This window comes from Gigantopelta aegis, chromosome 8 (assembly GCF_016097555.1).
Source record: "Gigantopelta aegis isolate Gae_Host chromosome 8, Gae_host_genome, whole genome shotgun sequence".
Taxonomy (NCBI): Eukaryota; Metazoa; Mollusca; class Gastropoda; order Neomphalida; family Peltospiridae; genus Gigantopelta; species Gigantopelta aegis.
In genome coordinates this window covers 79,004,353-79,029,934 of record NC_054706.1, presented here as the reverse complement: position 1 = coordinate 79,029,934, position 25,582 = coordinate 79,004,353, and the positions used below count along the sequence as shown (strand labels likewise).

General features: G+C 38.7%; 1 protein-coding gene across 1 annotated transcript in view; it reads left to right on the top strand.

Moving 5' to 3' along the window:
• Positions 1 to 5,545: 5,545 nt before the first annotated feature.
• The window catches only part of LOC121380136, a 36,261-nt gene continuing 16,224 nt past the window's right edge, over positions 5,546 to 25,582 (top strand). The window contains exons 1-5 of the mRNA XM_041508917.1: positions 5,546 to 5,661; positions 18,800 to 18,892; positions 20,489 to 20,658; positions 21,178 to 21,351; positions 25,071 to 25,233. Of these exons, the coding sequence (XP_041364851.1) occupies positions 5,595 to 5,661; positions 18,800 to 18,892; positions 20,489 to 20,658; positions 21,178 to 21,351; positions 25,071 to 25,233 (667 nt within the window). The 5' untranslated portion in view covers positions 5,546 to 5,594. The remainder of the gene's footprint in view (positions 5,662 to 18,799; positions 18,893 to 20,488; positions 20,659 to 21,177; positions 21,352 to 25,070; positions 25,234 to 25,582) is intronic.

Genomic DNA, 25,582 nt, shown 5'->3' with positions numbered 1-25,582 from the left:
CTAATTAACTACAGTACAACATTTATTAATATACAGTCAAGGCTGAAATAACGACCAGCTGAACATAACAGCAACTATAAAATCCGCTCAGTGTATTTGTTCTTTAACTGATCTGTGTATAATGGACACCTGCTTACCGCGGACAATAGCCAGCCCAAAGATGCATCACCTTTCATACTAATCATAATGCACATCTATCGGACATATTTCACTGATGAGCTTTATAATGACCATCCTGAGTGCGTTGTTACTGGACAGTTGGTTATTCAAGGCTATTCAAGTCGCAGTTTCAACCTGTGAAAATGAACTCTGTAACACATGTGGACATGGGCGTACATGGGGAGGGGGGTGGGGGTCGATGGGTTCGACGGAACACCCCCCCCCCCCCGAAATCGCTTTTTTTTATAATTTAATATATCTGACATTATTATATTTACTCAACATAGAAATATATGCCCAATATCTCTGCAATCTATTTTGGAACCCCCCTTTTCAAAATCCTATGTATTGGAACCCCCCTTTTCAAAATCCTATGTACGCCCATGGTGGATAAAGTTACAACAGCGTGAGGCGAGAGTCAGAGATGTTGAAACGGTAAAATACCCTGTAAGATGACCAGAAACACTTTGGATGTACGGACATGGATACTCTAAACAATAAAATGCAAATAATGTATAAATTCAATGATAAAAACCCGGCTCTAACAGTAAAAAAATACGTCAGTGTTTATTACATAGGATCTGTCATTTTAAAGGGACACGCCCTAGTTGTTAACCATTACGCCGTTGTTTTTCGCTATTAAACCCATTTTCTCATAAATAAAATTGCACTTTACTTACATTTTATTCTTTAGAATATATATTTCCATTCACCTGAAATGTTTTTTGGTAATCCTGGTAATCCTGGTAATCCTGGTGTTTGTAATACCACGCGCGTCTGAGAAAAAAACGTTGAGCAGACAAGGTCTAATCTATTTTTAGAGGGGATCTTCCCGTTTCAACGTCACAGACGTTGGTATACCACGTGACCGTTATCATTTTGGTTCGGTTTGTTTTCTCGTGCACGGTTCGCGCAACCAACATCCGATTTGTTGTCGTTTGCTTGTCGTTCATTTGTGAGGTTTTTCTTCACAGTTCGTGAACATTTCCATTAACAATAAAGTTCAGACAAGTAAGTATCTCAATACAAAACGTTACAAACCCTTAAAACCAATAAGTCTTACGATATCTGGAGAGGACAGAACAGTTGGAACATGCCCAGAAGAGGTGAAAGGAACGCATCCCAAGTCTGTGTGCACTCTGGGAAATTTGTCGTGACATAAACATTTCTGTGCTTCGAGCGACATCTACCGGTGACATCAGAATACTAACTTTCAAAATTATTTCAAGTTATTGGGTCACGGGAATTCCATTGGTATTTATCGATATAAAACCTGCTTTTTCACTCTATTTTATTAAAACGTGATCTAAGTGTGTTACAGTTTTGTAGATTAACCAAAATTAGAATTAATTTTCGCGTGCTGAAACTAGGGCGTGCGACTTTAAAAGAGCTCAATCACGGATTTAGTGGGCCTTGTTTCTCTAAATATGCATTATAAATGAAACTTACATTCATTGGGAATACCAAACCTAGTTATTGTATGATCCAAAATATTTTAAATGAACTTCGATCGAGGGAATTCCACGACACACTTCATTTTTAAAATTTGGAAGTCTTCTTGTAAAAAGTTATAAAAATACGGAAAAACAGACTCGTAGTGATGAGGCTATATATACACGACAACCGTATAATGTATTTGTGTGTTTTATATAAACGATCGCCATGTATAGAGACTGCAAATGAGGGCCGGCTATATACATGACAAATAATAAAAAAATAAAAAAATAATTTCATGACGAAAATAACCGCGAATATGCTGAAATAAAATAATAAACAGTCGGAACATGAACTCACAATTTATTATTATTATTATTATTATTATTATTAGGCGCGTGTGCAAATTATTTTGACTGGTTCGCAAAGTGGTATTTCGGTTTTAATGTATAGCGTAAAAAACAGTGTACTGTTGCATGTTTTGTCGTCCAAAGGTTGGCTAATTATTACTTAACCCAGTTGAATCCAGTTCTACATGCAGGGACAAGTTCAGCCTGCCGTTTGTGCGTGTGTGCACGCACGTTAATCTTGCATTTTTATAGCCAAAACTCCTCCAGATAAAACACCGCCCCTCCATCCCAAAAAAGTAGTAGTAGGTTAATAATAATAATAATAGTAGTAGTAGTAGTAGTAGTAGTAGTAGTAGTAGTAGTAATAGTAATACTAATTGTGTATTATTATTATTATTATTATTATTACATGTATTATAATGTTGGTGAAATCACGTCGCGGTGGGTGGGGGTGGTTGTTACAGAAACGTTACATAAATTTAGAAGGGGACCCGGGAGTGGTCTCAACTTTACTAGTGAACTATGAAAAAAATGTATTTTGAGTTTTATTGGCCCTTGCAATTTTGAGCATTTGAAATGTGACTAAATACAGCAAAATAACCTTTTAGTCATATTTATTTACGGTAAAATTAACATTTCTTTTACAAAATTTACGTAAGCAGCCTGAAAATTGCAATCAGTGAAAAATTATTAAGTTCAAGCCCTGTTGTTAGTTCGTTTCTCTTTCAGTTAATCTACCTCAGCCGCTGATAATTTGTAATTGTTATTTTTATTTATTTATTTATTTATTTATTCATCATCATCATCATCATCATCATCATCATCATTATTATCATCATTATTATTGTTATTATTATTATCTAATTATTTATTATAATTAATTTTTTGTTAGTACTGTAGGGACAATATGACGCTATTCATATATCTATGGAAAACGTACACAAAAGGGTCCGCTAAATTCATATACTCCCCCACCCCGTCCCCTGTTCAGAAAATGCACTGTTCGTACAGTACTTGGTATGTAATCCTCCTGTTCCAGATGGTTCGGTAATATGGATCAATCAAATACATGTACTTATTTACCGCCTATATACATTTTTGCTGTGAATATAGCCAGCCCTCGTTAGCTGAGAAGACACGGCCTTCGTATATATAGTCACATCGTATATAAACACCGTCTAGTTCAGAGCATTCTTTAAACATGTAACAATTCCTATCCCAAGTCAGCTGTTATGGCATATTTTGTATAATAATGAATTTGACAAGGTGGAAAATGACGGTGTTTGTGATCCAGATGTTTAGAGTTTTTCGCGTACGACTAACGATAAATTTACCTATAGATGCAAAGGCCTAACTAGTCGGGATTGTCGACGTTTAACATGCTTCTGTTACTAAAATAAATTAATGTATAAGCTTAATATCATTCAGTACATGTTTTTATTAATTTTTATTAACTTATTTTAATTTTTTTTTTTTTTTTCTTCTATTTACCCTACGAAGCGTTCTCGTTACACGAGCTTGGTAAGTCGTTTTGGCACTGCGGTTATTCGGGGAATGCCCGTCACGTGACTCAAAATAATACGTCACACCTCTGCTCTCCAAATAGCCGTTATGTTTCTCAGAATTATGGACCGTACCCATAATTCAATTATTTTTATAAAATACCAATAATAACTGTGATATGGTGTTATGTAGATGGTTCAATAAAGTACTTTTAGATACAAATCAAATGTATATATTGTCATATGATACTTTGTTGGGTCAATAATTAGGTCAACCATCCGTGACAGAGCGCGTTTAATACTTTGAAATTGGAAACACTATAATAAATACATTCTAGATTCCCTTTGTCTCGGTTATTTCAAATGTTGTATGGCGATTTGAAGCAAAAATAAATCGTTATTATATGGGACATAATTTTGAGCTATGCATGAACACATTAATTTGGATCGCACTGGCGAGCGTTCATTTCTTCTGTATCACATACCATTGTGTTCTGTCAAGTGAGGCGTAAACAGTTTAATGTGAATGACAAAAAGACATGTACAGACTTCCCAGTTCTCCGCACAGTCTCAGTTACCTGTCAGTCATATTAACCATGTACATACTTCCCAGTTCTCCGCACAGTCTCAGTTACCTGTAAGTCATATTAGCCAGGCACAGGTATTTGACTGTTATATGTTGACGTGTTTAGTAGAACACACGCTTTGCTACTGTGACCGTGACAACGAAATGTCACTTGTTCCTATGCTCGTTTTCATGAATCCCAGTCATCATTCACAACTACCGTTTTCTGTTTGGTTTTTCTTAATGCTTATTTTAAAATTAAGTAAAATTTGGTATTGTTTTACACTAATAATACTTGCTTAACACACAAAAATACACACACACACGGGGCGGGGCTCTAGCCTAGTTTGAAAGGGCACTTCAGAAAAAGGGGGGTTCGTTCGAACCCTACGAACCCCCCTGGCTACGGGCTTGCACACACACACACACACACGCCTTCTATTCCGGATGCAAATTCAAGAAAAGAACGGTTCATGTAGTAATCAGCTCTCTCTACACAGGCGTGCGATCTTGCCCCTACTGTCTACACCGGCATGCGATCATACCTCTACTGTCTGCCAGTGGTCACCTTTTAAACAATGGCGGCATTTTCCCAGTAATTAGGACACCACAGAAAGTGTTATGAAAATAATCGCGCCTCTTTGAAAGCTTAATAAACAATGACCAACACCTGTAGTAACGGGTGTAGGTAGCAAGATAAATCGTATTATTATTTGTATTTGTTCATACCTGCATTGCATCATACCGTTCTGTCTAAAACGATAAATTCAGATCCCTATTTTATGTGATATTAATCAATAAAATAGTGTTATTTATTCTGCTTGTTGTTTTAAATGTGTTCTGATCTGAACACATATTTTTATTACAGACAAAGGTTAATATCCCACTTTCAAAAGTCGGGACTGAACTTGTGTCCTCCTGCTCACAGGTAGGTAGGTAACTAGGTTAACGTGCTTATATACCACTTCCTCACCAATCGAGGTACTATTAGAGTAGATGTACAAATGTGATAAGACCAAAATATCCAAACTAGCGTCCGTGAAGAATCAGCTGTTTTTCGAAAAATCATTCTCTGCTGTCAGCATGTTGACTTACTAACAGAAGGCCTGATGCTACGTCACAGGTCTGATGCGGATCAAATCGACTGAGCAGTGGGTTTTTTCCCCAAGCGTTTCACAAAAAGTTACTTTATTAATAACTGGGATGGTATTTTTGTTTTTTATTTTTAATACTGTAATGTTTATATATTTGTTTTATATACTGTGTATTAATAATGTGCCATGATTGTTGACGAAATTCGGTATGAACATCTATATTATACCGAATTTCGTTAAGTTGGTGTCTTAGAATTTTATCATCCGGGTTGTGGGCTTACCCCCATGTCAAGTATTAATAGTATTAGATTTTAACTACATTATATATTTTGATAAAATAAACCGTTCACACGCACAGCCACATAGAATATAACAATACAATAGTCGAGATCGTTTCCTGGTGAAGCATGTCGGTTATGCCTCATAAGGTTTAGTTTCTGTTACGAACTGTGTACCTTCCATTTTGTCGAGTCGGAGCGAGGGTGGAGAAATGAAGGAATACACAATGTTACTGACACTTCTGATGCTGGTTTCTGTCGACTCTGTCGTCTCCGAAGGTACGTGTTCAACTCTAGCCCGCTACTCGTCTGTTGATTGTGTAAATGCTATGGGTGCAGGAGTTATAGAATCGCAGCTTCGTTGTTTAGCGCTCAGACAGGCTAAGAATTAAAGGCACTGACGCTAGTGTTCCACAGACCTTTTTCCTTTTGCACAATACGCAAACACTCGGTTATGTACTTACAAGTCCTTTTTAGACTCAAGACCGTAATAAAACGTAGTTAAAATCTCGACACATGCTAGTCTTCACTTTTAGAATTTTATAAGCACGGGTACATCAAAGGCTGTGGTGTGTACTATCCTGTATTCGGGGAAATACGTGTTTAAGCAAACAATAAATGTTAAAAATGCGACCTTACAAAATCAACAGGTGTGTGTATGAGTACGGGTTGTGTGCCCGTGATGATGTTAGTAACTCTAAACGGGTTTTTAATCTCACTGGAAGTCGATGGGTGGGTGGGTGGCGGGATCTGGCTCAGTCGGTAGAGCACTTGCCTAAAATACATTGTCGTTGGGTCAAACTGCCTTGATTGCCCCATTATCTGATTGTTTTCCCCGTCCCAGCTAATGACCACAACAGGCATATCAAAGGCCGTGGTTTGTTGTAGCTATCTCAGGATAATCTCTAATTATTGTGTTGATAGGGTGTGTGTGTGTGTTGTGTGTATGTGTGGTTTATTTCGGGGGGGGGGGGGGGGGGGGGGGGGGGGGGGGGGGGGGGGGGGGGGGGGGGGGGGGGGGGTGTTGTTGTTTGATTTTTTGTTTTGTTTTTTTGTAAACTTCGCCATGTTGTCGTTTATTAATCGGTCCTAAATAGACCGCCTTCAAAATGAGCTAAGTGCCACCCGGAGAAGACATTATGTAGACCTGCTTTTTTTGTATTCCTCATCATATATGTTAACACAAAAGTTGTGGTAAACGGGCTTCTGGTAGTGAGAGTAGCAAATATGGGGGTCAAAGTAGGGCCCCCTCTCCAAAACAGGGTCAACTTCTAATAGCACTATTGAGAGAGCAGATAACCTTTCAAATAATGATAGAAACATGAAACTTGACACAGATGATCTCCCTGGGCCTTTAGTCAAACCCAATCAATGATCCACTTGAAGTTTCAATATGGCGGTCATTCTTCAAGATGGCCGCCATAATGTCCTGCAAATGTTCATTATTGAGATGTTTTTTAATAGAGGTTTTCGATATTAGTCATTATATTTTATTTGTATATGTTTAGAAACATGCTGAAACTAACGTCTGATATGTAGCAAAGGCCTCTGACTGTGGGAGTGGCAAATAGTGGGTGTCAATCTATGGCAACCTCGCCAAAACATGGGCACCTACTACTAGGACGCTTGGCAGAGCAGATAACAGAAATTACCTTTTAAATGGTGAAATAAGCATGAAACTTTGCACAGATGATCCTTTGGAGAGTTCTTCATATTCAATCAGTGACCAACTTGAAATGTTAATATGGTAATTTTTCAAGATGGCCACGATTTGTTCCAACCGTTATTGTAGAAATCACCTTTCAAATGGTAATACAAACATAGAACTTTGCATAAATTATCTCATTAGGGAGTTCTTAAATTGCCATTATAAATTCACTTAATATTCTGAAATGGAGACAATTTTGTTTTCAAGATGGCCGCCATATTACTCCACCAATGTTCATTATTACAATTAATAAATTCAGACCTTTATCATCTGTGTGGTTTAATATATTTAAAACTATGCTAAACCTCTTTCTGATAATTATACTACTATTAGAATATACCTTTTAACAAAATGGCTACAATGTGTCGACCAGCTGGATTCACGAATTATAATATCAATCGAAAAGCATAAGCAAGTACAAGTGCATCTTGTTCTGTAACCAAATCACTCTACTTTATCATTGACATTAACTGATCCCATGTCTTATCAATACCCTGTTTAATTAGCTTGTTAATTAGCTAATTCCATTATTAATATATATGTTAAAAGTATTATTCTTTTTTAGTCGTTTCTTATCATGTATATGCTTACACTTCTGATATTCAATTGGTTTTTATCATTTCTAATATAAATACTATCTGTACTATCTTTTTTTCACTGTAAGATAAAGAAAATAACAGTGATGAAAGCTATAGACACTATTCACTTATTCCCATCATCATAGCCATCACAGAAAATTTGTTTTCAAAGATACGCTCCTCGGCGTCGTGTTTGGGTTTTTTTTTACCCAGAGGGCAAATAGAGGTGTACCCGACCAGTCGTGTTATTATTGGCATAACCATGTGGATACTTTCGATTGGACCCCAGTAATAATATAGCCTGGCATTGTTTTAATCATGGTTTGAAACGTAAATCGAATATCACAGCCAATTCATTTATGAGAAATATCAGCATTTCAGAAGCAAAGAGGATTTGTGGTTGAACGATTTATAAGTCTTAATCCTTATGTTATCAAACAAAACACCTGCTTTGATGTATATATGCATAGTAGGTTTCCTTCGGCGGTAGGTGTCTTAAAATTTGTAATCAAGTAGGGACAACTGGTAACATTTAAATCTCTTCTTGAAATCCTGTGCGGATAGAGATGTATTTTTGATGTGTTCAGGTGGTTTTGTGAAGAGCAGTCATGCTTTTATCCAAAGCAAAAAAGACATCTACCCCTGGAATAATAATATTTGCTGAATTTACCCTATTTACCCCCTGTGTAATGTATTTTCTCCAACCATTCCTAATGAGGTGACTATAAAGGAACATGGCACCGCGAAGGTGAAAGGGATACAAGCTAATTACATGAAAGTGCTATTGAAAGATATGGACGTTAACCTGTTGCAAACCTTCTTCTGGTTGTTAACGCTGTGCATTCTGCCAGGAAGTAGTATTTGACCAAGTGTGAAATAGCAAATTGCCCATTTCGAAGGTTGTGATGGTCCTTTGTAATTCTGCTGTCATAAGTAGAGACGTTGTTCCTAAGTCAGAGATGGGCTCAGATTATTTGCGGGTACTACCCAGAGGTACAATGCGGAACAAAGAATATGAAGCTGTTGATTGGTTAGTAAAACCTCAGAATCAGTTCATACTAGTTCTATCTAGTGGACGATTCCAAGGAGAGACAAAAAATGCTACCAATTATTCAACAGGTATTATTTGTTCCTGTACCGAAATCAACGAAGACGTTATAATCAGATTATTTTATACCATCCATATAATATAAAATTGATTACAACATGTGGGCATTCATCCCAATGCCATGGTAATCACTGTACTAAGCACATATTATATACAAACACTGACTGGCAAGTCTGCATGAGTTGATACAATTGTTGGACTGTCACTGTTCATGAACTCCCCATGATTCTACTATCTCAGAAGAAGGTATCTAACTAATGATCTTTGAAGAAGAAAAAAACGTGTTTCAAGCAACGTAGTTTATGAGACATCAGTCATAAAACCTTTGGCGAGCATAGTACAGAACGCACTTGAGAGCACAGTACAGAACGCACTTGAGAGCACAGTACAGAACGCACTTGAGAGCACAGTACAGAACGCACTTGAGATGTAGTCTCCTGGGCAATGTTTCTATGCCTCGGATGTCAGTGCAAGCCGATAGTAAGATATACTAGTAATCAATGGCCATTGTAAAACTACATGAAAACATTATTATCAAAAAACACATCTTCTTTATTACTAAAACTGCTTCCACCCACAGACGCTCAGCATTGTTATCTTACTACCATCACTGACAAACATGCTCTTTTGGCTCGTTCGACCATAATATAAGACTTTCGATGGCACATGAGTATACATAGTGAAATAACCAGATCTAATTTGATCATTAGTCAATGTATTACTTGAATAGATGGCAGTCTCTTTCAATCAAGTATAAAACAAGTTGTGTCAGCAAGGTCTTGACGAGCAATGTCTTGCTACATTGGTTTCTGATATCTGTACCAAAACATTCGGGGAAATATACCCAACACCCCAAAATATGCAGACTCCTATCCAAATTAATAGTACACGCACTGTACAGTAGTTGCCTGCTTTTTAACATTTACAGTGTGGTCTTGAGCTCGTAGAATAATATGTATATTAAAAGAGTTTATTTGAAGGCATTATGTCATTTAGAATGATTTATCATCAAACTGATGATATTGGAGCAAAGGATACGACAGCCTTCATTTGTGTACAGGTTTTATATACTCTTCAAAAAAAGAAACGCAAAAGGGTACAAATGGGTTATAACTCCGATTTTATGTTTCCTACCGGTTCATGCTTTGTGAATATAAGGTCATTGCATGTCCCAAACACATTCCCACGGTTACATTCGATAAAACGCAGCTACTGTACAATAAAGTTCCAAAATGTGAATATTCGCAAAAACGCAGCCACGTGCAAACCATGTCACCACTGCACGTGCGTTGTCTGCACGTGCAACATGAACACCGACAGTATAAAAGTGCAGGGTGTTCGCTTGCCTGGCCTCTGTATCTGGCCGACAGTTGACAATCCAGGACATGCCACGTCTCAGTGAACCGCAGAGAAACAATGCCATCGGCCGACTAGACGCAGGCGAATCCAGAACGGCCGTTGCCAGGGCATTCCATGTGTCCCCAAGCACCATCTCCAGACTGTGGGACCGTTACCAGCAACATGGATCAACACGTGACCTCCCTAGATCCGGTAGACCACGGGTCACTACCCCCGGGCAGGACCGCTACATCCGGGTACGCCACCTTCGGGAACGATTGACTACTGCCACCTCCACAGCCGCAGCAATACCAGGTTTGCGCAGGATATCCGACCAGACCGTACGGAACCGCCTACGTGAGGTAGGAATTCGTGCCAGACGTCCAGTTCGAGGTGTCATCTTAACACCACAACACCGTCGACTCCGACTGCAGTGGTGCCAGATTCATCGACAATGGCCTCAACTGCGATGGAGACAGGTGTGGTTCAGTGACGAGTCCCGATTTCTGCTCCGACGTCATGATGGAAGATGTCGCGTGTATAGGCGTCGTGGTGAACGTTATGCGGCAAACTGCGTGCAGGAAGTGGACAGATTCGGCGGGGGTAGTGTCATGGTGTGGGCAGCCATCTCACACACTGGCAGAACTGACCTGGTCCACGTGCAGGGCAACCTGAATGCACAGGGCTACATTGACCAGATCCTCCGGCCACACATCGTTCCAGTTATGGCCAACGCCAACGCAGTGTTCCAACATGACAACGCCAGGCCTCACACAGCACGTCTCACAACGGCTTTCCTACAGAACAACAACATTAATGTCCTTCCTTGGCCATCGATATCACCGGATTTGAACCCAATTGAGCATCTATGGGACGAGTTGGACCGACGCCTCCGACAGCGACAACCACAGCCCCAGACCCTGCCCGAGCTGGCAGCAGCCTTGCAGGCCGAGTGGGCCACCATCCCCCGGGACGTCATCCGTACTCTGGTTGCTTCAATGGGCAGGCGGTGCCAGGCAGTTGTCAACACACGCGGAGGCCACACCCGGTATTGACTCCAGATGACCTTGACCTTGGTGGTGTGTCCTATCACTTACTCACAATGGACTAGAGTGAATTGTGAACAATCCTGCAACATTTGATAATTATCGGACTCACCATTCAATAATTAAATCAATTCTCCAAATGTTACGACAATGTGGTTTTGCGTTTCTTCTTTTGAAGAGTAAATATGTAAAAATCATAACTACCGGTATATGGTAAATGTTGACAACACAGTATGGGATAGAATTAATTTATAGTCAAAACGTTATCTCATGGAAAGTAATCCCACTGTTATGTTGCCTGTCATCTAACATTTACGTCTTAAGGTCATGACAAAAAAGTGCCAAGGCTAAAGCAGGCTATATTGTTAGTATGTTCCAGGCTATATTGTTAGTATGTTCCAATGCAAATAATCACATGGTCAAACAAATGATAGCATGCGGGGTCGGGGGCACCTAGCATGCTCTGATGGATGACGTAAACATTATTACACAGATGGACAGGATAATAAGGATTAGTTTATAGTACCTGTAGCCGCCTTATTTATTTATTTTCTTTAGTCTAGTTGTAAAAATAGTACGTATAATATGTACAACTAGGTAGAAATACGGAACTAAAAAGGTAAATTAATAATAATATCAGTTAATTAACAGACAACTTAAACAGGCTGCAGACAAAAGAAGATATTGATTGATCTCCATGATACGGTCAAGTAGTTTGGATATGTAACAAGGTATACTGGTTCCAACTTGTGTTCTTCTATTGTAGCTGGTGACTATGTTTGCTGGAAATATGGCAGCCATTTTGAATAAAAAACATTAATTCTGATAGTATTTTAAATATAGAATTACTTTTAAAATGGTTTTAAATACTAATACATAAAAAGTCACTGAGATAGCTAAAATCGGACAAAGTTATTACACATGTCAATAACGGACAGTGGTTGGACAAAATGGAGGCCATCCTGAAATATTACAGCCATATTTACATTTCAAGTTGCTCATTGATTTGAAGAACTCCCCTAAGAACTCATCTGTGCAAAGTTGCATGCTTATATCTCCGCTTGAAAGATCATTTCTGGTATCTGCTCTGCCAACAGTTCTAATAGTAGGTGCCCATGTTTTGGCGAGGTGGCCATACACTGACACCCACTATTTGCCACTCCCACCGTCAGAGGCCTTTGTTACATATCAGACGTTAGGTTCAGCATGTTTCTAAACATGTAAAAATAATATAAAATGACTAATATCGAAAAACTCTTTTAAAATAATCCCAATAACAAACATTTGTAGGACAGTATGGTGGCCATCTTGAAAAATGGTCGCCATATTGAAAATTCAATTGGTTCTTTGGTTGGATTTGACGAACGCCCCAGGGAGATCATCTGTGCCAAGTTTGATGTTTCTATCATCATTTGAAAGGTTATCTGCTCTCTCAATAGTGCTATTAGTAGATGACCTACTACGACCCCCATATTTTCCACACCCACCACCAGAAACCCGTTTACCAAAACATTTTGTTAACATATATGACAAGGAATACTCTGGTTTATATAATATCCTCCCCGAGTGGAACTTAAGCCGGTCTAAAATGTGTAATAATAACCATTACAATAGTTTGGAAGATATTTTCACACTTCAATAAGAGTGTTATAGATCGATGTCCGGGCATGCGTCGTGTTGAATAAATGTTGTTTTCCGAGTCTTTGTCAATACCTAGTTTAACACGCTTCACCAGTTTGATAATAACAACACCTGGAGGATATGTCTGGACTGGTTACTGAATGACAAACATGTTAGTACCAGTTAAAATTACTTAACGTGTGAAAATAATAAACTAAAATACACTACTTTAGAAATGAATAAAACGAAGAGAGAATGTTGGTAGGCCTACACCCACGTGTTTTTTTTTTCTTTTTCAGAAGGCGTTGAATCCTTTGTCAAAAAAAGATTGCTTTGTTTGACGACACCACTAGAGCACTGACGTAACATTTTTATCTTATAATATGGGACATTAATTACGTTGCACCGGTAGTTCGAAATAACTTAGCACCGGTGGGACCGCCATATTGGTAATGTGGTATTATGGGTTGAATGTTTATTTCTTTCCATTATGTAAGTTTACAGTTAATTAAAGCCTACATTGGATACAACAATTTAATTAACTGTTTATCATGGACACTCTCTTGAAACCTGCTCGTCTCGACTTAGACCCAAATTCTCCCACCGCTGCAAAAGAATGGAAACACTGGCATCGGACATTCACAAATTTCATCGACGAATGTGGTGATCATGCTCCTAACAAGTACAGAACTCTGATCAATTACGTGAGTCATAATGTTTATGAATACATTGAAGACTGCAATGATTATGATACTGCTATTACAACACTGACGAATTTGTATATTAAGCCACCAAATGAAATATTCGCTCGCCATTTGCTTGCAACCAGACAACAACAGTCTAGTGAAACCCTGAGTGAATTCCTACAAGAATTAAGAAAGCTCAGTAGGGATTGTAATCTCAAACCTGTCAATGCAGAGCAATATCGTGAAGAACTAATTCGAGATGCTTTTATTAACGGGATTTCCTCTCCACTAATTCGTCAACGACTTCTGGAAAACAAGCAACTAGATCTTAGTACAGCTTTTGATCAAGCAAATGCTCTAGACCTGGCACAGAAAAATTCCGAATCATATACGTCATCAGGGAGATGTTCAGCTGCAAGTATCGACACTTCTTCGACCGATGAAGTACCCGTTCCACGTGAACATCCTCTAGCTACAACATATCCAACAGGAAAGAAATGCTTTTTCTGTGGAGGAGCCACTCATAATAGGAGGGCATGCCCAGCTCGGGATGTGTGTTGTAATAAATGTGGCATTAAAGGTCATTTCGCAAAAGTATGTCAGTCCAGATCTAACAAAAGTAATAACAGTACTTCAGCTGCAATATTTTCACCAACAATCTGTTCAATTACTGCCGCTTGTCCCCAGAGTCTGTCTCAAGCTTCTTTGTGTGTTTCTATCTGTGGACATAATCTAACAGCTCTAATTGACTCTGGTAGCTCAGATAGTTTCGTAAGTGAACACGTCGCCAAAAACCTGAAGCTTAAAATCTCTCCTTCATCTCAAGATATATCTATGGCCATGACGACTCTAAAGACCCATGTTCTTGGGCACTGTTTGGTGGACTTAAACATAAATGGTCATGTTTATACATCCACTCGACTGGGTGTTCTTAAGAATCTTTGCAGTGACCTCATTCTTGGACAAGATTTTCCAGAGCAACACAAGTGTGTTATCATTGAATTTGATGGCAGTAATCCTGATTTGGTAATCCCTAGGACAAAATCAGTATCGGCACTTTCAGTAGCTTCACTGGGTGAATCATCATTGTTTGCAAATCTTCTTCCTGAGTTTAAACCTATTGCAACAAAGTCCCGGCGTTTCAGCAAGGATGACAAGAACTTTATAGAACAAGAAATCATTCGTCTTCTCGCAGATGGTATTATTGAGCCCAGTACATCACCTTGGCGTGCACAAGTTGTAGTTGTCAAGGATCCTTTACAACGACACAAGAAACGACTGTGTGTGGACTATTCCCAGACCATAAATCAGTATACAGAGCTTGATGCGTATCCACTGCCTAGAATTGATGAGATGGTCAATAACCTCGCACACTACAAAGTGTTTTCAACATTTGATCTTAAAAGTGCATATCATCAAGTTCCAATACAAGAACCTGATAGGAAGTTCACAGGATTTGAGGCAAATGGTAGACTCTACCAATTCTGCCGAATTCCGTTTGGTCTTACAAATGGTGTGGCCGTTTTTCAGAGAGCCATGGACAGGATGGTTGAAGAGGAGGCACTCAGAGACACATTCCCGTATCTAGATAATATCACAGTTGCAGGCCGTGATCAGCAGGAACATGATGCAAATGTTAGTAAGTTTCTTGAAGCTGTAGAGCAAAGAAATTTAACTCTTAACAAAAACAAATCTGTGGAAAACAAGACATCCATCAATATTCTTGGGTATCATGTTGGTAATGGCGTCATCAAACCAGATGAAGAAAGACTTAAACCTCTACAGGAATTTCCTCCTCCCACCAATGTGCGTTCTCTAAGAAGAGTTGTTGGTATGTTCGCTTACTATGCCAAATGGATACCGAACTTTTCTGACAAAATACAGCCACTTGTGAGTGCTAATGCCTTCCCATTAAGTAAGACTGCCCTTGAAGCTTTTGATCTGCTAAAAAAGGAGCTTGAAGGAGCAGCACTACAATCCATAGATGAAAGTCGTCCTTTTGTGGTTGAGTGTGACGCTTCTGAAGTTGCCATATCTGCGACATTAAACCAAGGTGGTCGGCCAGTTGCATTCATGTCAAGAACACTGCAGGGTAGCGAACTACATTACCCACCTTTAGAGAAAGAGGCGACAGCTATCATTGAAGCTGTGCGCAAGTGGCGCCATTTTCTGGCTGGTCGCCATTTCACACTGGTAACAGATCAGCGCTCTGTAGCTTTCATGCTGGACAACAGGAAACGTTCAAAAATCAAGAATAACAAGATACAAGACTGGAGAATTGAACTAGCTTCATTTTGCTACACTGTGAAGTATAGGCCTGGAAAGGACAACGTGGCACCAGACAGTTTTACTCGTGCATTTCTTTCTTCAGTATCAACATCTAGCCTAGATGATATCCATAAAGCCTTGTGCCATCCAGGTGTGACTCGAATGTTGCACTTTGTAAGATCAAAGAACTTACCTTTTTCTACTGAGGAGGTGAAGAGAACATGCTCTACTTGCAAAATTTGTGCTGAACTGAAACCTCAGTTCTATCATCCAATACCTGGTACATTGGTCAAAGCAACACAGCCCATGGAACGACTAAGTATTGATTTCAAGGGGCCATTGCTTTCGGCATCACGCAACGTGTACATACTGACTGTAATAGATGAGTATTCACGTTTTCCATTTGCATTTCCCTGCCCCAACATGCACTCGTCTACTGTAATCAAATGCCTCGACCAGTTATTCACTTTGTGTGGATTGCCTAGCTACATCCATTCTGATCGTGGATCATCCTTTCTGTCGGAAGAGATTAAGAACTACTTATCACAACGAGGGATAGCGACAAGCAAAACTACTCCATATCATCCGATTGGGAATGGACAGGTTGAAAGGTATAATGGTATCATTTGGAAGGCTGTCCGTCTTGCACTAAAATCCTCGAGTCTGCCAGATTCACAGTGGGAACATGTGCTTCCAGATGTGCTACATTCAATCAGATCGCTTCTCTCAACATCCACAAATACAACTCCTCATGAGAGATTCTTTGGCTTTCAACGGAGATCATCTTTTGGTACTTCAATCCCAACGTGGCTGACAACCCCAGGTCCAGTCCTACTTCGTAGATTTGTCCGATCAAGCAAGAATGATCCGCTGGTTGACCAAGTCGAGTTGAAAGAGGTTAACCCAACTTATGCCCATGTGCGGTATAAGGATGGTCGTGAATCAACTGTTTCTCTCAGAGACTTGGCTCCTTATCCAAACAATACCTTAGATGCTCAGTGTGCGTCACGGGACAGTATATCCGATGTTACTGATGATCATCAGGATAGTCATGCTACTGATGTGAGTGAATCCATTACTCCACTCACTACTGACATGAGTGATTCCACTGTTCCACACACCAATGTGTTTGACCAAGAACTAATCCCTACTAGAGATGCGCCTGTGATTCGACGTTCCACTCGTGAGATAAAGAAACCTTCTCGGTATGGTTGGTGATAAGTGATTTACCCGTATCCTTAAGACAGTGAACTTTCTTCTAGGAGGGAAGAATGACGTAACATTTTTATCTTATAATATGGGACATTAATTACGTTGCACCGGTAGTTCGAAATAACTTAGCACCGGTGGGACCGCCATATTGGTAATGTGGTATTATGGGTTGAATGTTTATTTCTTTCCATTATGTAAGTTTACAGTTAATTAAAGCCTACATTGGATACAACAAGCACATTGATTTATTAATCATCAGCTATTGGATGTCAACATTTAGTAATTCTGACACGTAGTCATCAGAGGAAACCCGCTATACTTTTCCTAATGCAGCAAGGGATCTATTATATGCACCATCTCACAGACAGGTTAGCACATACCACGGTCTTTGAGTCGTAGTGCACTGGTTGGAACGAGAAATAGCCCAATGGGCCCACCGACGGGTATCGATCCCAAACATACCGCACATCAAGCGAGCGCTTTACCACCGCCCTTTTTTGTCAAAGTGTTCGTAACTAAAAATAACATGACTACAATAAACCAATAAACCCATACGCAAATAATATAATTTGATGATACGTTATATAACCATATTCATTTTAATTATATAGTGTTTATAGCACTATTACTGGTTATAATGATAAATATTCATTTTATTTCTATAGTGCTTATAGCACTATTACTGGTTATAATGATAAATATTCATTTTAATTATACAGTGCTTATAACACTATTACTGATTATAATGATAAATATTCATTTTATTTCTATAGCACCCTTACTGGTTATATTATAGGCCTACGTTTTCATCTTGTAATTAGTGAAACTCTTACATATTTTTATGTTTTGAAGAAGCAGACTTACTTTATTAATTGTGGACCATCCTTCTAAAATTTAGAACATGCAACTAGTATTTACTCATAGAAATAAGACGCTGGAATTGCCCTCCCGTCGTAAACAGATTATGTACGCTGTGGTAGGGAAATGATACTGAAGATAAATATCAATACTTATTTAAATGGAACTAAACGAAAGACATAGAATTATTAAAATAATCTAGGACACTAAAATTCAAAGAACTATTTAATTGTAATAGCAGAAGCACCCTTCGGAAATTTTCAAAATTAATTTCTGGAATTATAAGTACAATCTAATTCAGTAAATCATAAACATGCATTTTCAATATCACTAAATACTGTTCAAAATACTGACTCGTAAAAATCTTTTAACTATATTATTATTTGATCGTATTGTCTTCATTTAAAATTGTGTGTATAAATAGTTTGAATTATGTCTGCATAGGCTATGTTCAACTCAGAGCTGTTTTCATCTTGTGATTGTAAAATACCCATTGTACAATAATTCCTCATATGCTGTCATTTGTCAGGCTGAGTGTAGCACACTAAAGGGTCAAGTTTCCAAGACAGCTGTTCAGGTAGTACTCATTGTTACTGGTGTCAACAGAGCGACAGGATATGCTCACCTCGCGGGAACACGTGATATCATCACCGTTTTGATAGTCATTCATAAGTGTGGCATCACATCTCTCTCTCTCTCTCTCTCTCTCTCTCTCTCTCTCTCTCTTCTTCTTTTTCTCTATTTGTTACTATCTTTCTTTCTCTCTCACTATCTTTCTTTCTCTTTCTTTCTCTTTCTTTTTCTTTCTTTCTCTTTCTTTCTCTCTCTCTCTCTTTCTTTCTTTCACTCTCTGGCTTAGATTTGTCAAAACAGTCCCTGGGACTGGCAGATCTCTATCCGAACCTCCGACCCCCTTCCCCATCCAGCCTACTCCTACGCTGGATACATACTAAGGTGTCTTTAAACAAGCATTTTGTTCTTATTATTTTGCACAGATGTGTTGTTTCCTGCTGGAACAACTTTACCAACAGTGGACCCGGAATCAATCCCAGATGGCGCTACAAAATACACTGACCCCAAAAATACAGGTTAGAACAACGTGACTCTCATTCTTAATTAATTCTGTTATTTAGAGAGAACAGTCTGGGAAGTGAAATAGCAGAGATGTGTAGGAACAGGTAGGAATAGAAACTATTAAGACTGCTGCAAATAATGTACAAATTTGTATCAAGGAAGTTTATATCTATTTGACTCGGTGGCTAATATTATTTCAAAGAAGTTAGTCTTTCTAAAAAGTTATCGATTTGACTTTGCGGCTATTAACGTCACAATCTGAGATGATATACTGCAGGTAACATTACAATTTGTTTCTAGGGAGTTGTCTATTTGATTGCGGCTAACAACATTAGGCCTACAACTTGTTTCTAGGGAGTTGTCTATTTGATTGCGGCTAACAACATTAGGCCTACAACTTGTTTCTAGGGAGTTGTCTATTTGATTGCGGCTAACAACATTAGGTCTACAACTTGTTTCTAGGGAGTTGTCTATTTGATTGCGGCTAACAACATTAGGCCTACAATTTGTTTCTAGGGAGTTGTCTATTTGATTGCGACTAACAACATTAGGCCTACAATTTGTTTCTAGGGAGTTGTCTAGTTGATTGCGGCTAACAACATTAGGCCTACAATTTGTTTCTAGGGAGTTGTCTAGTTGATTGCGGCTAACAACATTAGGCCTACAATTTGTTTGTAGGAAGTAATATGTTTCACTCTGCGGCTGATAACATTACATTTTGTTTCTTGCACTTTATCTGTTTGATTCTGCGGCTAATAACATTACAATGTGTTTCTAGGGAGTTATCTATTTGATTGCGGCTAACAACATTAGGCCTACAATTTGTTTCTAGGAAGTAATATGTTTCACTCTGCGGCTAATAACATTACATTTTGTTTTTAGGAATTTATCTGTTTGATTCTGCGGCTAATAACATTATATTTTGTTTCTAGAAATTTATCTGTTTGATTCTGCGGCTAATAACATTACAATGTGTTTCTAGGGAGTTATCTGTTTGATTATGCTGTTAATAACATTACATTTTGTTTATAGGGAGTTATCTATTTGATTGCGGCTAACAACATTAGGCCTACAATTTGTTTCTAGCAAGTAATATGTTTCACTCTGCGGCTAATAACATTACCTTTTGTTTCTAGAAATTTATCTGTTTGATTCTGCGGCTAATAACATTACACTGCTGCTAATAATATTACAATTTGTTTCTAGGGAGTTATCTGTTTGATTATGCTGTTAATAACATTATATTTTGTTTCTAGGGAGTTATCTATTTGATTGCGGCTAACAACATTAGGCCTACAATTTGTTTCTAGGAAGTAATATGTTTTACTCTGCGGCTAATAACATTACATTTTGTTTCTAGGAATTTATCTCTTTGATTCTGCGGCTAATAACATTACATTTTGTTTCTAGGAATTTATCTGTTTGATTCTGCGGCTAATAACATTACATTTTGTTTCTAGAAATGTATCTGTTTGATTCTGCGGCTAATAACATTACAATGTGTTTCTAGGGAGTTATCTGTTTGATTATGCTGCTAATAACATTACATTTTGTTTCTAGGGATTTATCTGTTTGATTATGCTGCTAATAACATTACATTTTGTTTCTAGGGAGTTATCTGTTTGATTCTGAGGCTAATAACGTAGAAATGGAGCGGCTGGCACTCACTATCTTAGTGAGCCACGTCAAGTCGCAGAATGACCGCTACTTCCGGGCTCACCCAGTTCTTATAGCATGCGCAGAGAAAGTCATGGTGGATCTCACGAACCAGGATAAACCGGTAGGAAAACAAGCCAACGTCATCTGGGTTTTGCCAGATATATGTTCACCGGTATACCTCACTACTCAGAGTACTTGATCTCACACGTCGAGATATGCTGGTAAATTCCACAATAAAGATACGATTGACCGATCCTACAAAGAGGAATCAATGGTAGATCTCAGAAATCAAATCACGTACGACGATCTCACAAACTGAGTGGGATTCCAAATCTCACAAATTACGATTCGATCACACACATCACAAAGTCAGGTACCGTTGTAGCACTCGCAAAATAAAACACAAAACAGATCTCACAAAATTATAAATCTTTGTAACAAAGACACATTTCAGAACTCGACGTACTATTATACAGCAAATGTTACAAGTCAAAATACAATAGCAGATATTTGAAATAAAAAATTAAAGAATTTATACGACAAGTAATCCCCCCCCCCCCTTCCCTAAAAACAAACAACTACTAATCACAAAATGCCATTATCATAATTATTTGTATCTAATAGAAATTGTAATTATTAGTTGATGGTGATCCGCGGGTACCAGACCAGAACAGAAATCGGATCAAGTCAATCGGATCAGGATATTTACGCTGCAGCAGGGACCGCAATTCAGCTGATGTTTCGACCCAAAGTCAATGGCGACTTGCTCAGCATTGCCCAGGCAGCTTTGAATCACTGTCCTTTAATCTTCGAGGTAATATCGTTAGACATAAATCCTTTTATTCATTTTAAAATAAAAAAGCACGTATTTTATATTTTTATACACTTTATTTTAGGAGTTGTGAAGTGTGGGGTTGCTGTGATTCATCAATGTTCTTTATGTAATACGAGCTGTATTATTCTATATGAGATAAATCGCTATTCCTTACACGTTAGGGAGCAATCAGTTTCGATAGTGTTAATTTCATTAGAAGATGTAGCTTTTTCGTCTTGCTCTTCACCGTGGAACAATCAATCAAACGTCTCATTTCAATGATTATTAAAGGCACTCAGTAACATATTTAGTGGGCCTTAGTTCTCTAAATATGGATTATGAATGGAAATTACATTAATTTGGAATACCAAACCTCGCTATTATATCACCCAAACCTTTTTAATTGAACCACGACTGAGGGAATCCCATGACAACAAGTGAGCAGCTAAAAAAAAAAAAAAAATGGAACTCTTTTATGAGGAGTCTAAAATGTATGACAAAACCAAGTATTGATGAGGCTATATATACGACAGCCGTACACGTGTAATGCACCCTTGAATTTTATATACACGACCGCCGTGTATAGTGACTTAAATTTAATTTTAAATATATTATTTCAGGACAAAATAACAGTAGATACGCTGAAATAAAATAATAAATAGTTGGAAAATAAACTCACGATTTTTGTTCATTATAATTTTTTAATTTATAGTTTTTTGTTGGACTTTTTGGTTTATTTATTTTTTATTTATTTAATTTTAATTTTTTAAAAATTATTATTAGAGTTGGGTTTTTTTTTACGGAGCTACCGTACACAGAACTACTGCAGGCACACGTGCAGTGATTTTAGCAAGGAGGCTCTAGACTGAGGCGAGCAATGTTTACGGGGGGAGAGGGGTGTGTGCTTCCCCGGAAAATTATCGAAAAAAAAAGAGGAACATTTGCTTAAGCAGGGTACTGAGCAAACGATTATTTTGTTTTTATTAAAAAAAAAAAAAAAAAAAAAAAAAAAAAAAAAAACAATATTGGGGGAGGGGGAGGGGAGGCGGGGGTTATATTGTTTTTTAATTTCTTTGTTGCCAACACTCTTTATCATCTTCATAGATGACATTGTAGACCACCTCTCAATATACATCTCAAAAGCCATCCATGCAGATGATCTGGCAATATGGACATCCTCTGAACAAATCAACACAGCAAACATCAGAATACAGGATGTAATGAATACTATCTCTGACTGGGCAAAAGAGTGGATGGTCACTATCAACAAAAATAAAACACAAGCCACCCGTTTTTCCCTTTCAACAAAGAAAGAACAATACAACCTTTATCTCCAAGGTGGAAACATCCTCCAACAGGATACACCAACCTACCTTGGTGTGACACCGGATAGAAGGCTTTCATGGATACCACACGTTAAAACAATGGAAAATAAGGCAACCAAGAAAATGGGCTATCATGAAGAAGTTAGCAGGCACAAAGTGGGGGGCAAATCGTAAGTTCCTCATCCAAGTCTATACATACACTTGAAGAAAGGCGGGAAGAAAAACTACTCCGACAATGCGAAAAACTCAAGAGAATGCAATCTCATCCACTGCATACAAGCCTGAGAGATCCTACCAAGAACAGACTCAGGAGACAGAGCATAAATCATACTTCAGAGACAACATGCAGAATGCTTGCCACCACTAGACCAACAGGGCGAACCTCTCCAGGACTATGAAGACTGGGAAACTGAAAATGTTACCACCATCATAGACCTGCCAGGAGTTGGTAACAAGGAGGAACACACAGAGGCAGAACTCAAAGCCCTTACCCTCGAGGTGTTGAACAGGGATTACCACAGAGATTCCTGGACCCAAGTCTATACAGATGGCTCTACTGAAAATGCTGTCAACAATGGAGGAGGGTGTATGTTGATATGTTGTCAGATATGTTGATGGAAGCTTCACATCGAAGTCCATCGCAACTAGATATCTCTCCACCAACTTCAGAGCTGAGGCATGCGGACTACTTGAAGCAGCTAAAGTACTAAACTTACAAGATAAACTGTCTCCCAACACCGTTTTGCTTACAGACTGCAGATCTCTACTACAGAGCCTCCAGACACATTGCGGCGAACATATCCTGTTGAATATCAGGAGGGAACTTCAAGATATGTCAAAACGAACAAACATAATCCTTCAATGAATACCATCCCACTGTAGCGTGTCAGGCAATGAAGAAGCAGACAGGCTCTCAAAAACAGGAAGCAAACTTCAGCGGGTATCTCAACCCACCTCTCTAGACTCAGACTTGCCCACACTGATGAATGTCCCTGTGGTACAGATGCCCAAACGCCTGAACACATTCTTCAGTCCTGTCCATCATATAGCACCCTGAGACAAGAAACCTGGCCGTATCCGGTGGACCTAAAAGAGAAACTTTGGGGACCGACGTCGTCCCTTCGACGGACAGCGGACTTCCTGGTGAGAACAGGACTGGAAGTCTGAGCATGGCCTTGGGAACGCAGAAGAAGAAAAATTTCTTTGTTGTTGTTGTTGTTTTTTTGTTTTAGTTTGTGTAATGTTCGTAGTTAGTGTGTATTTATTTTCTCTTTCAGATGGTATCTCAGCAGCTGATAATTTTTAATTTTTATTTATTTTTATTCATCATCATCATCATCATGATTATTATTATGATTATTATTATTATATTATTATTATTATTATTATTATTATTATTATTTGAGTACTGCAGGGGCAATATTACGCTATTCATATACAGTAGGTGTCTATGGAAAACGTACACAAAAGAATCCGCTAGATTCATATTTACCCCCCCCCCCCCCCTTTACAGACCACGCAGCGTTCGTACTTAGTATGTATTGCATCTATTCCATGTGGTTCGATAATATGGATCAATCAAATACTTATTTACCGCCTACATTTTTGCTGTGTATATAGTCAGCCCTCGTAAGCGGAGGCTATATACACGGTCGTCGTATATATAGCCACTTCGTATATAAACACCGTCTAGTTCACAGTATTCTTTTAAAATGTAACAATCCCTATCCTAAGTCAGCTGTAATAATTACCCATGGGGTCATGGCATATTTTGCAAAATAATGAATTTGACAAAGTGAAAAAATTAAGGAGGTGTTTACCAGCCGTAGGCCTACACGCACAGGCTTAACTAGTCGGGATTGTCGCCGTTTAAAATGCTTCTGTTACTAAAATAAGTTAATGTATAAGCTTATTATCATTCAGTACATGTTTTTGTTATTTTTTAATAACTTATTTTTATTGTTTTTGTTTCGATTTACTCTACTTCGCAGAGGACGGTCAAGCGTTCTCATTACACGAGCTTGGCAAATCGTTTAAACACTGCAGTTATTCAGGGGATGCCCGTCACGTGACTCAAACAAATTATACGTCACACCTCTTCGCTCCAAATATCCGTTATTTGTTCCCCGAATTATGGACCGTCGACATAATTCAATTATTTTTACAAAATATTGATAATAAGTGGGTTATGGTAGTTATGTAGATGGTTAAATAAAGTACGTTTAGCGACAAATCAAATGTGTATATTTTCAGATAATACTTTGTTCAGTCATTAATTAGGTCAACCATCTGTGACTGAGTGCCTTTAATTAGGTGACAGTGTAATTTTAATTCAATGCATTATTCCGGAATTGATTGTTTACTCTCATATTTATTATTTTGATGATAACACAGCGAGCTGAACGCGACTTCGGCTTGGTGATGATGTCAGACCGCGTCCATATCCATATGACTGAGGCGGACGGCGGCGGGGTGTTTCTGGGTGTCGACGGATACACGGGGAGCGAGGCGGGCAACTTCGAGAACTGGGCGTGGCAGCAGATTGACAACGGACTAGGTACACGTGCATACTGTTAGGCTGGACTGTATCTAGCAGCACTGGCGTAACCAGGATTTTAGATGGGGGTGGGGAGGCATCTACATTGGTTTATAATGGGGGCGTGACATCCAGATTGGGTTTTTTAATGTGTGGCGTGGTATCCACATTTCTTTTTAATGTAGGGGTGGGGGCGTGACATCCACATTGGTTTTTAATAGGAGGCGTGGCATCCACATTAGTGTTTAATGGTGGCGTGGCGCCCGCATTGGTTTTTATGGGGGCGTGGCATACACATAGGTGTTTTTTTAATGGAGGGCGTGTCATCCACATTTGTTTTAATGGGGGATTTCATCCACATTTGGGGCAG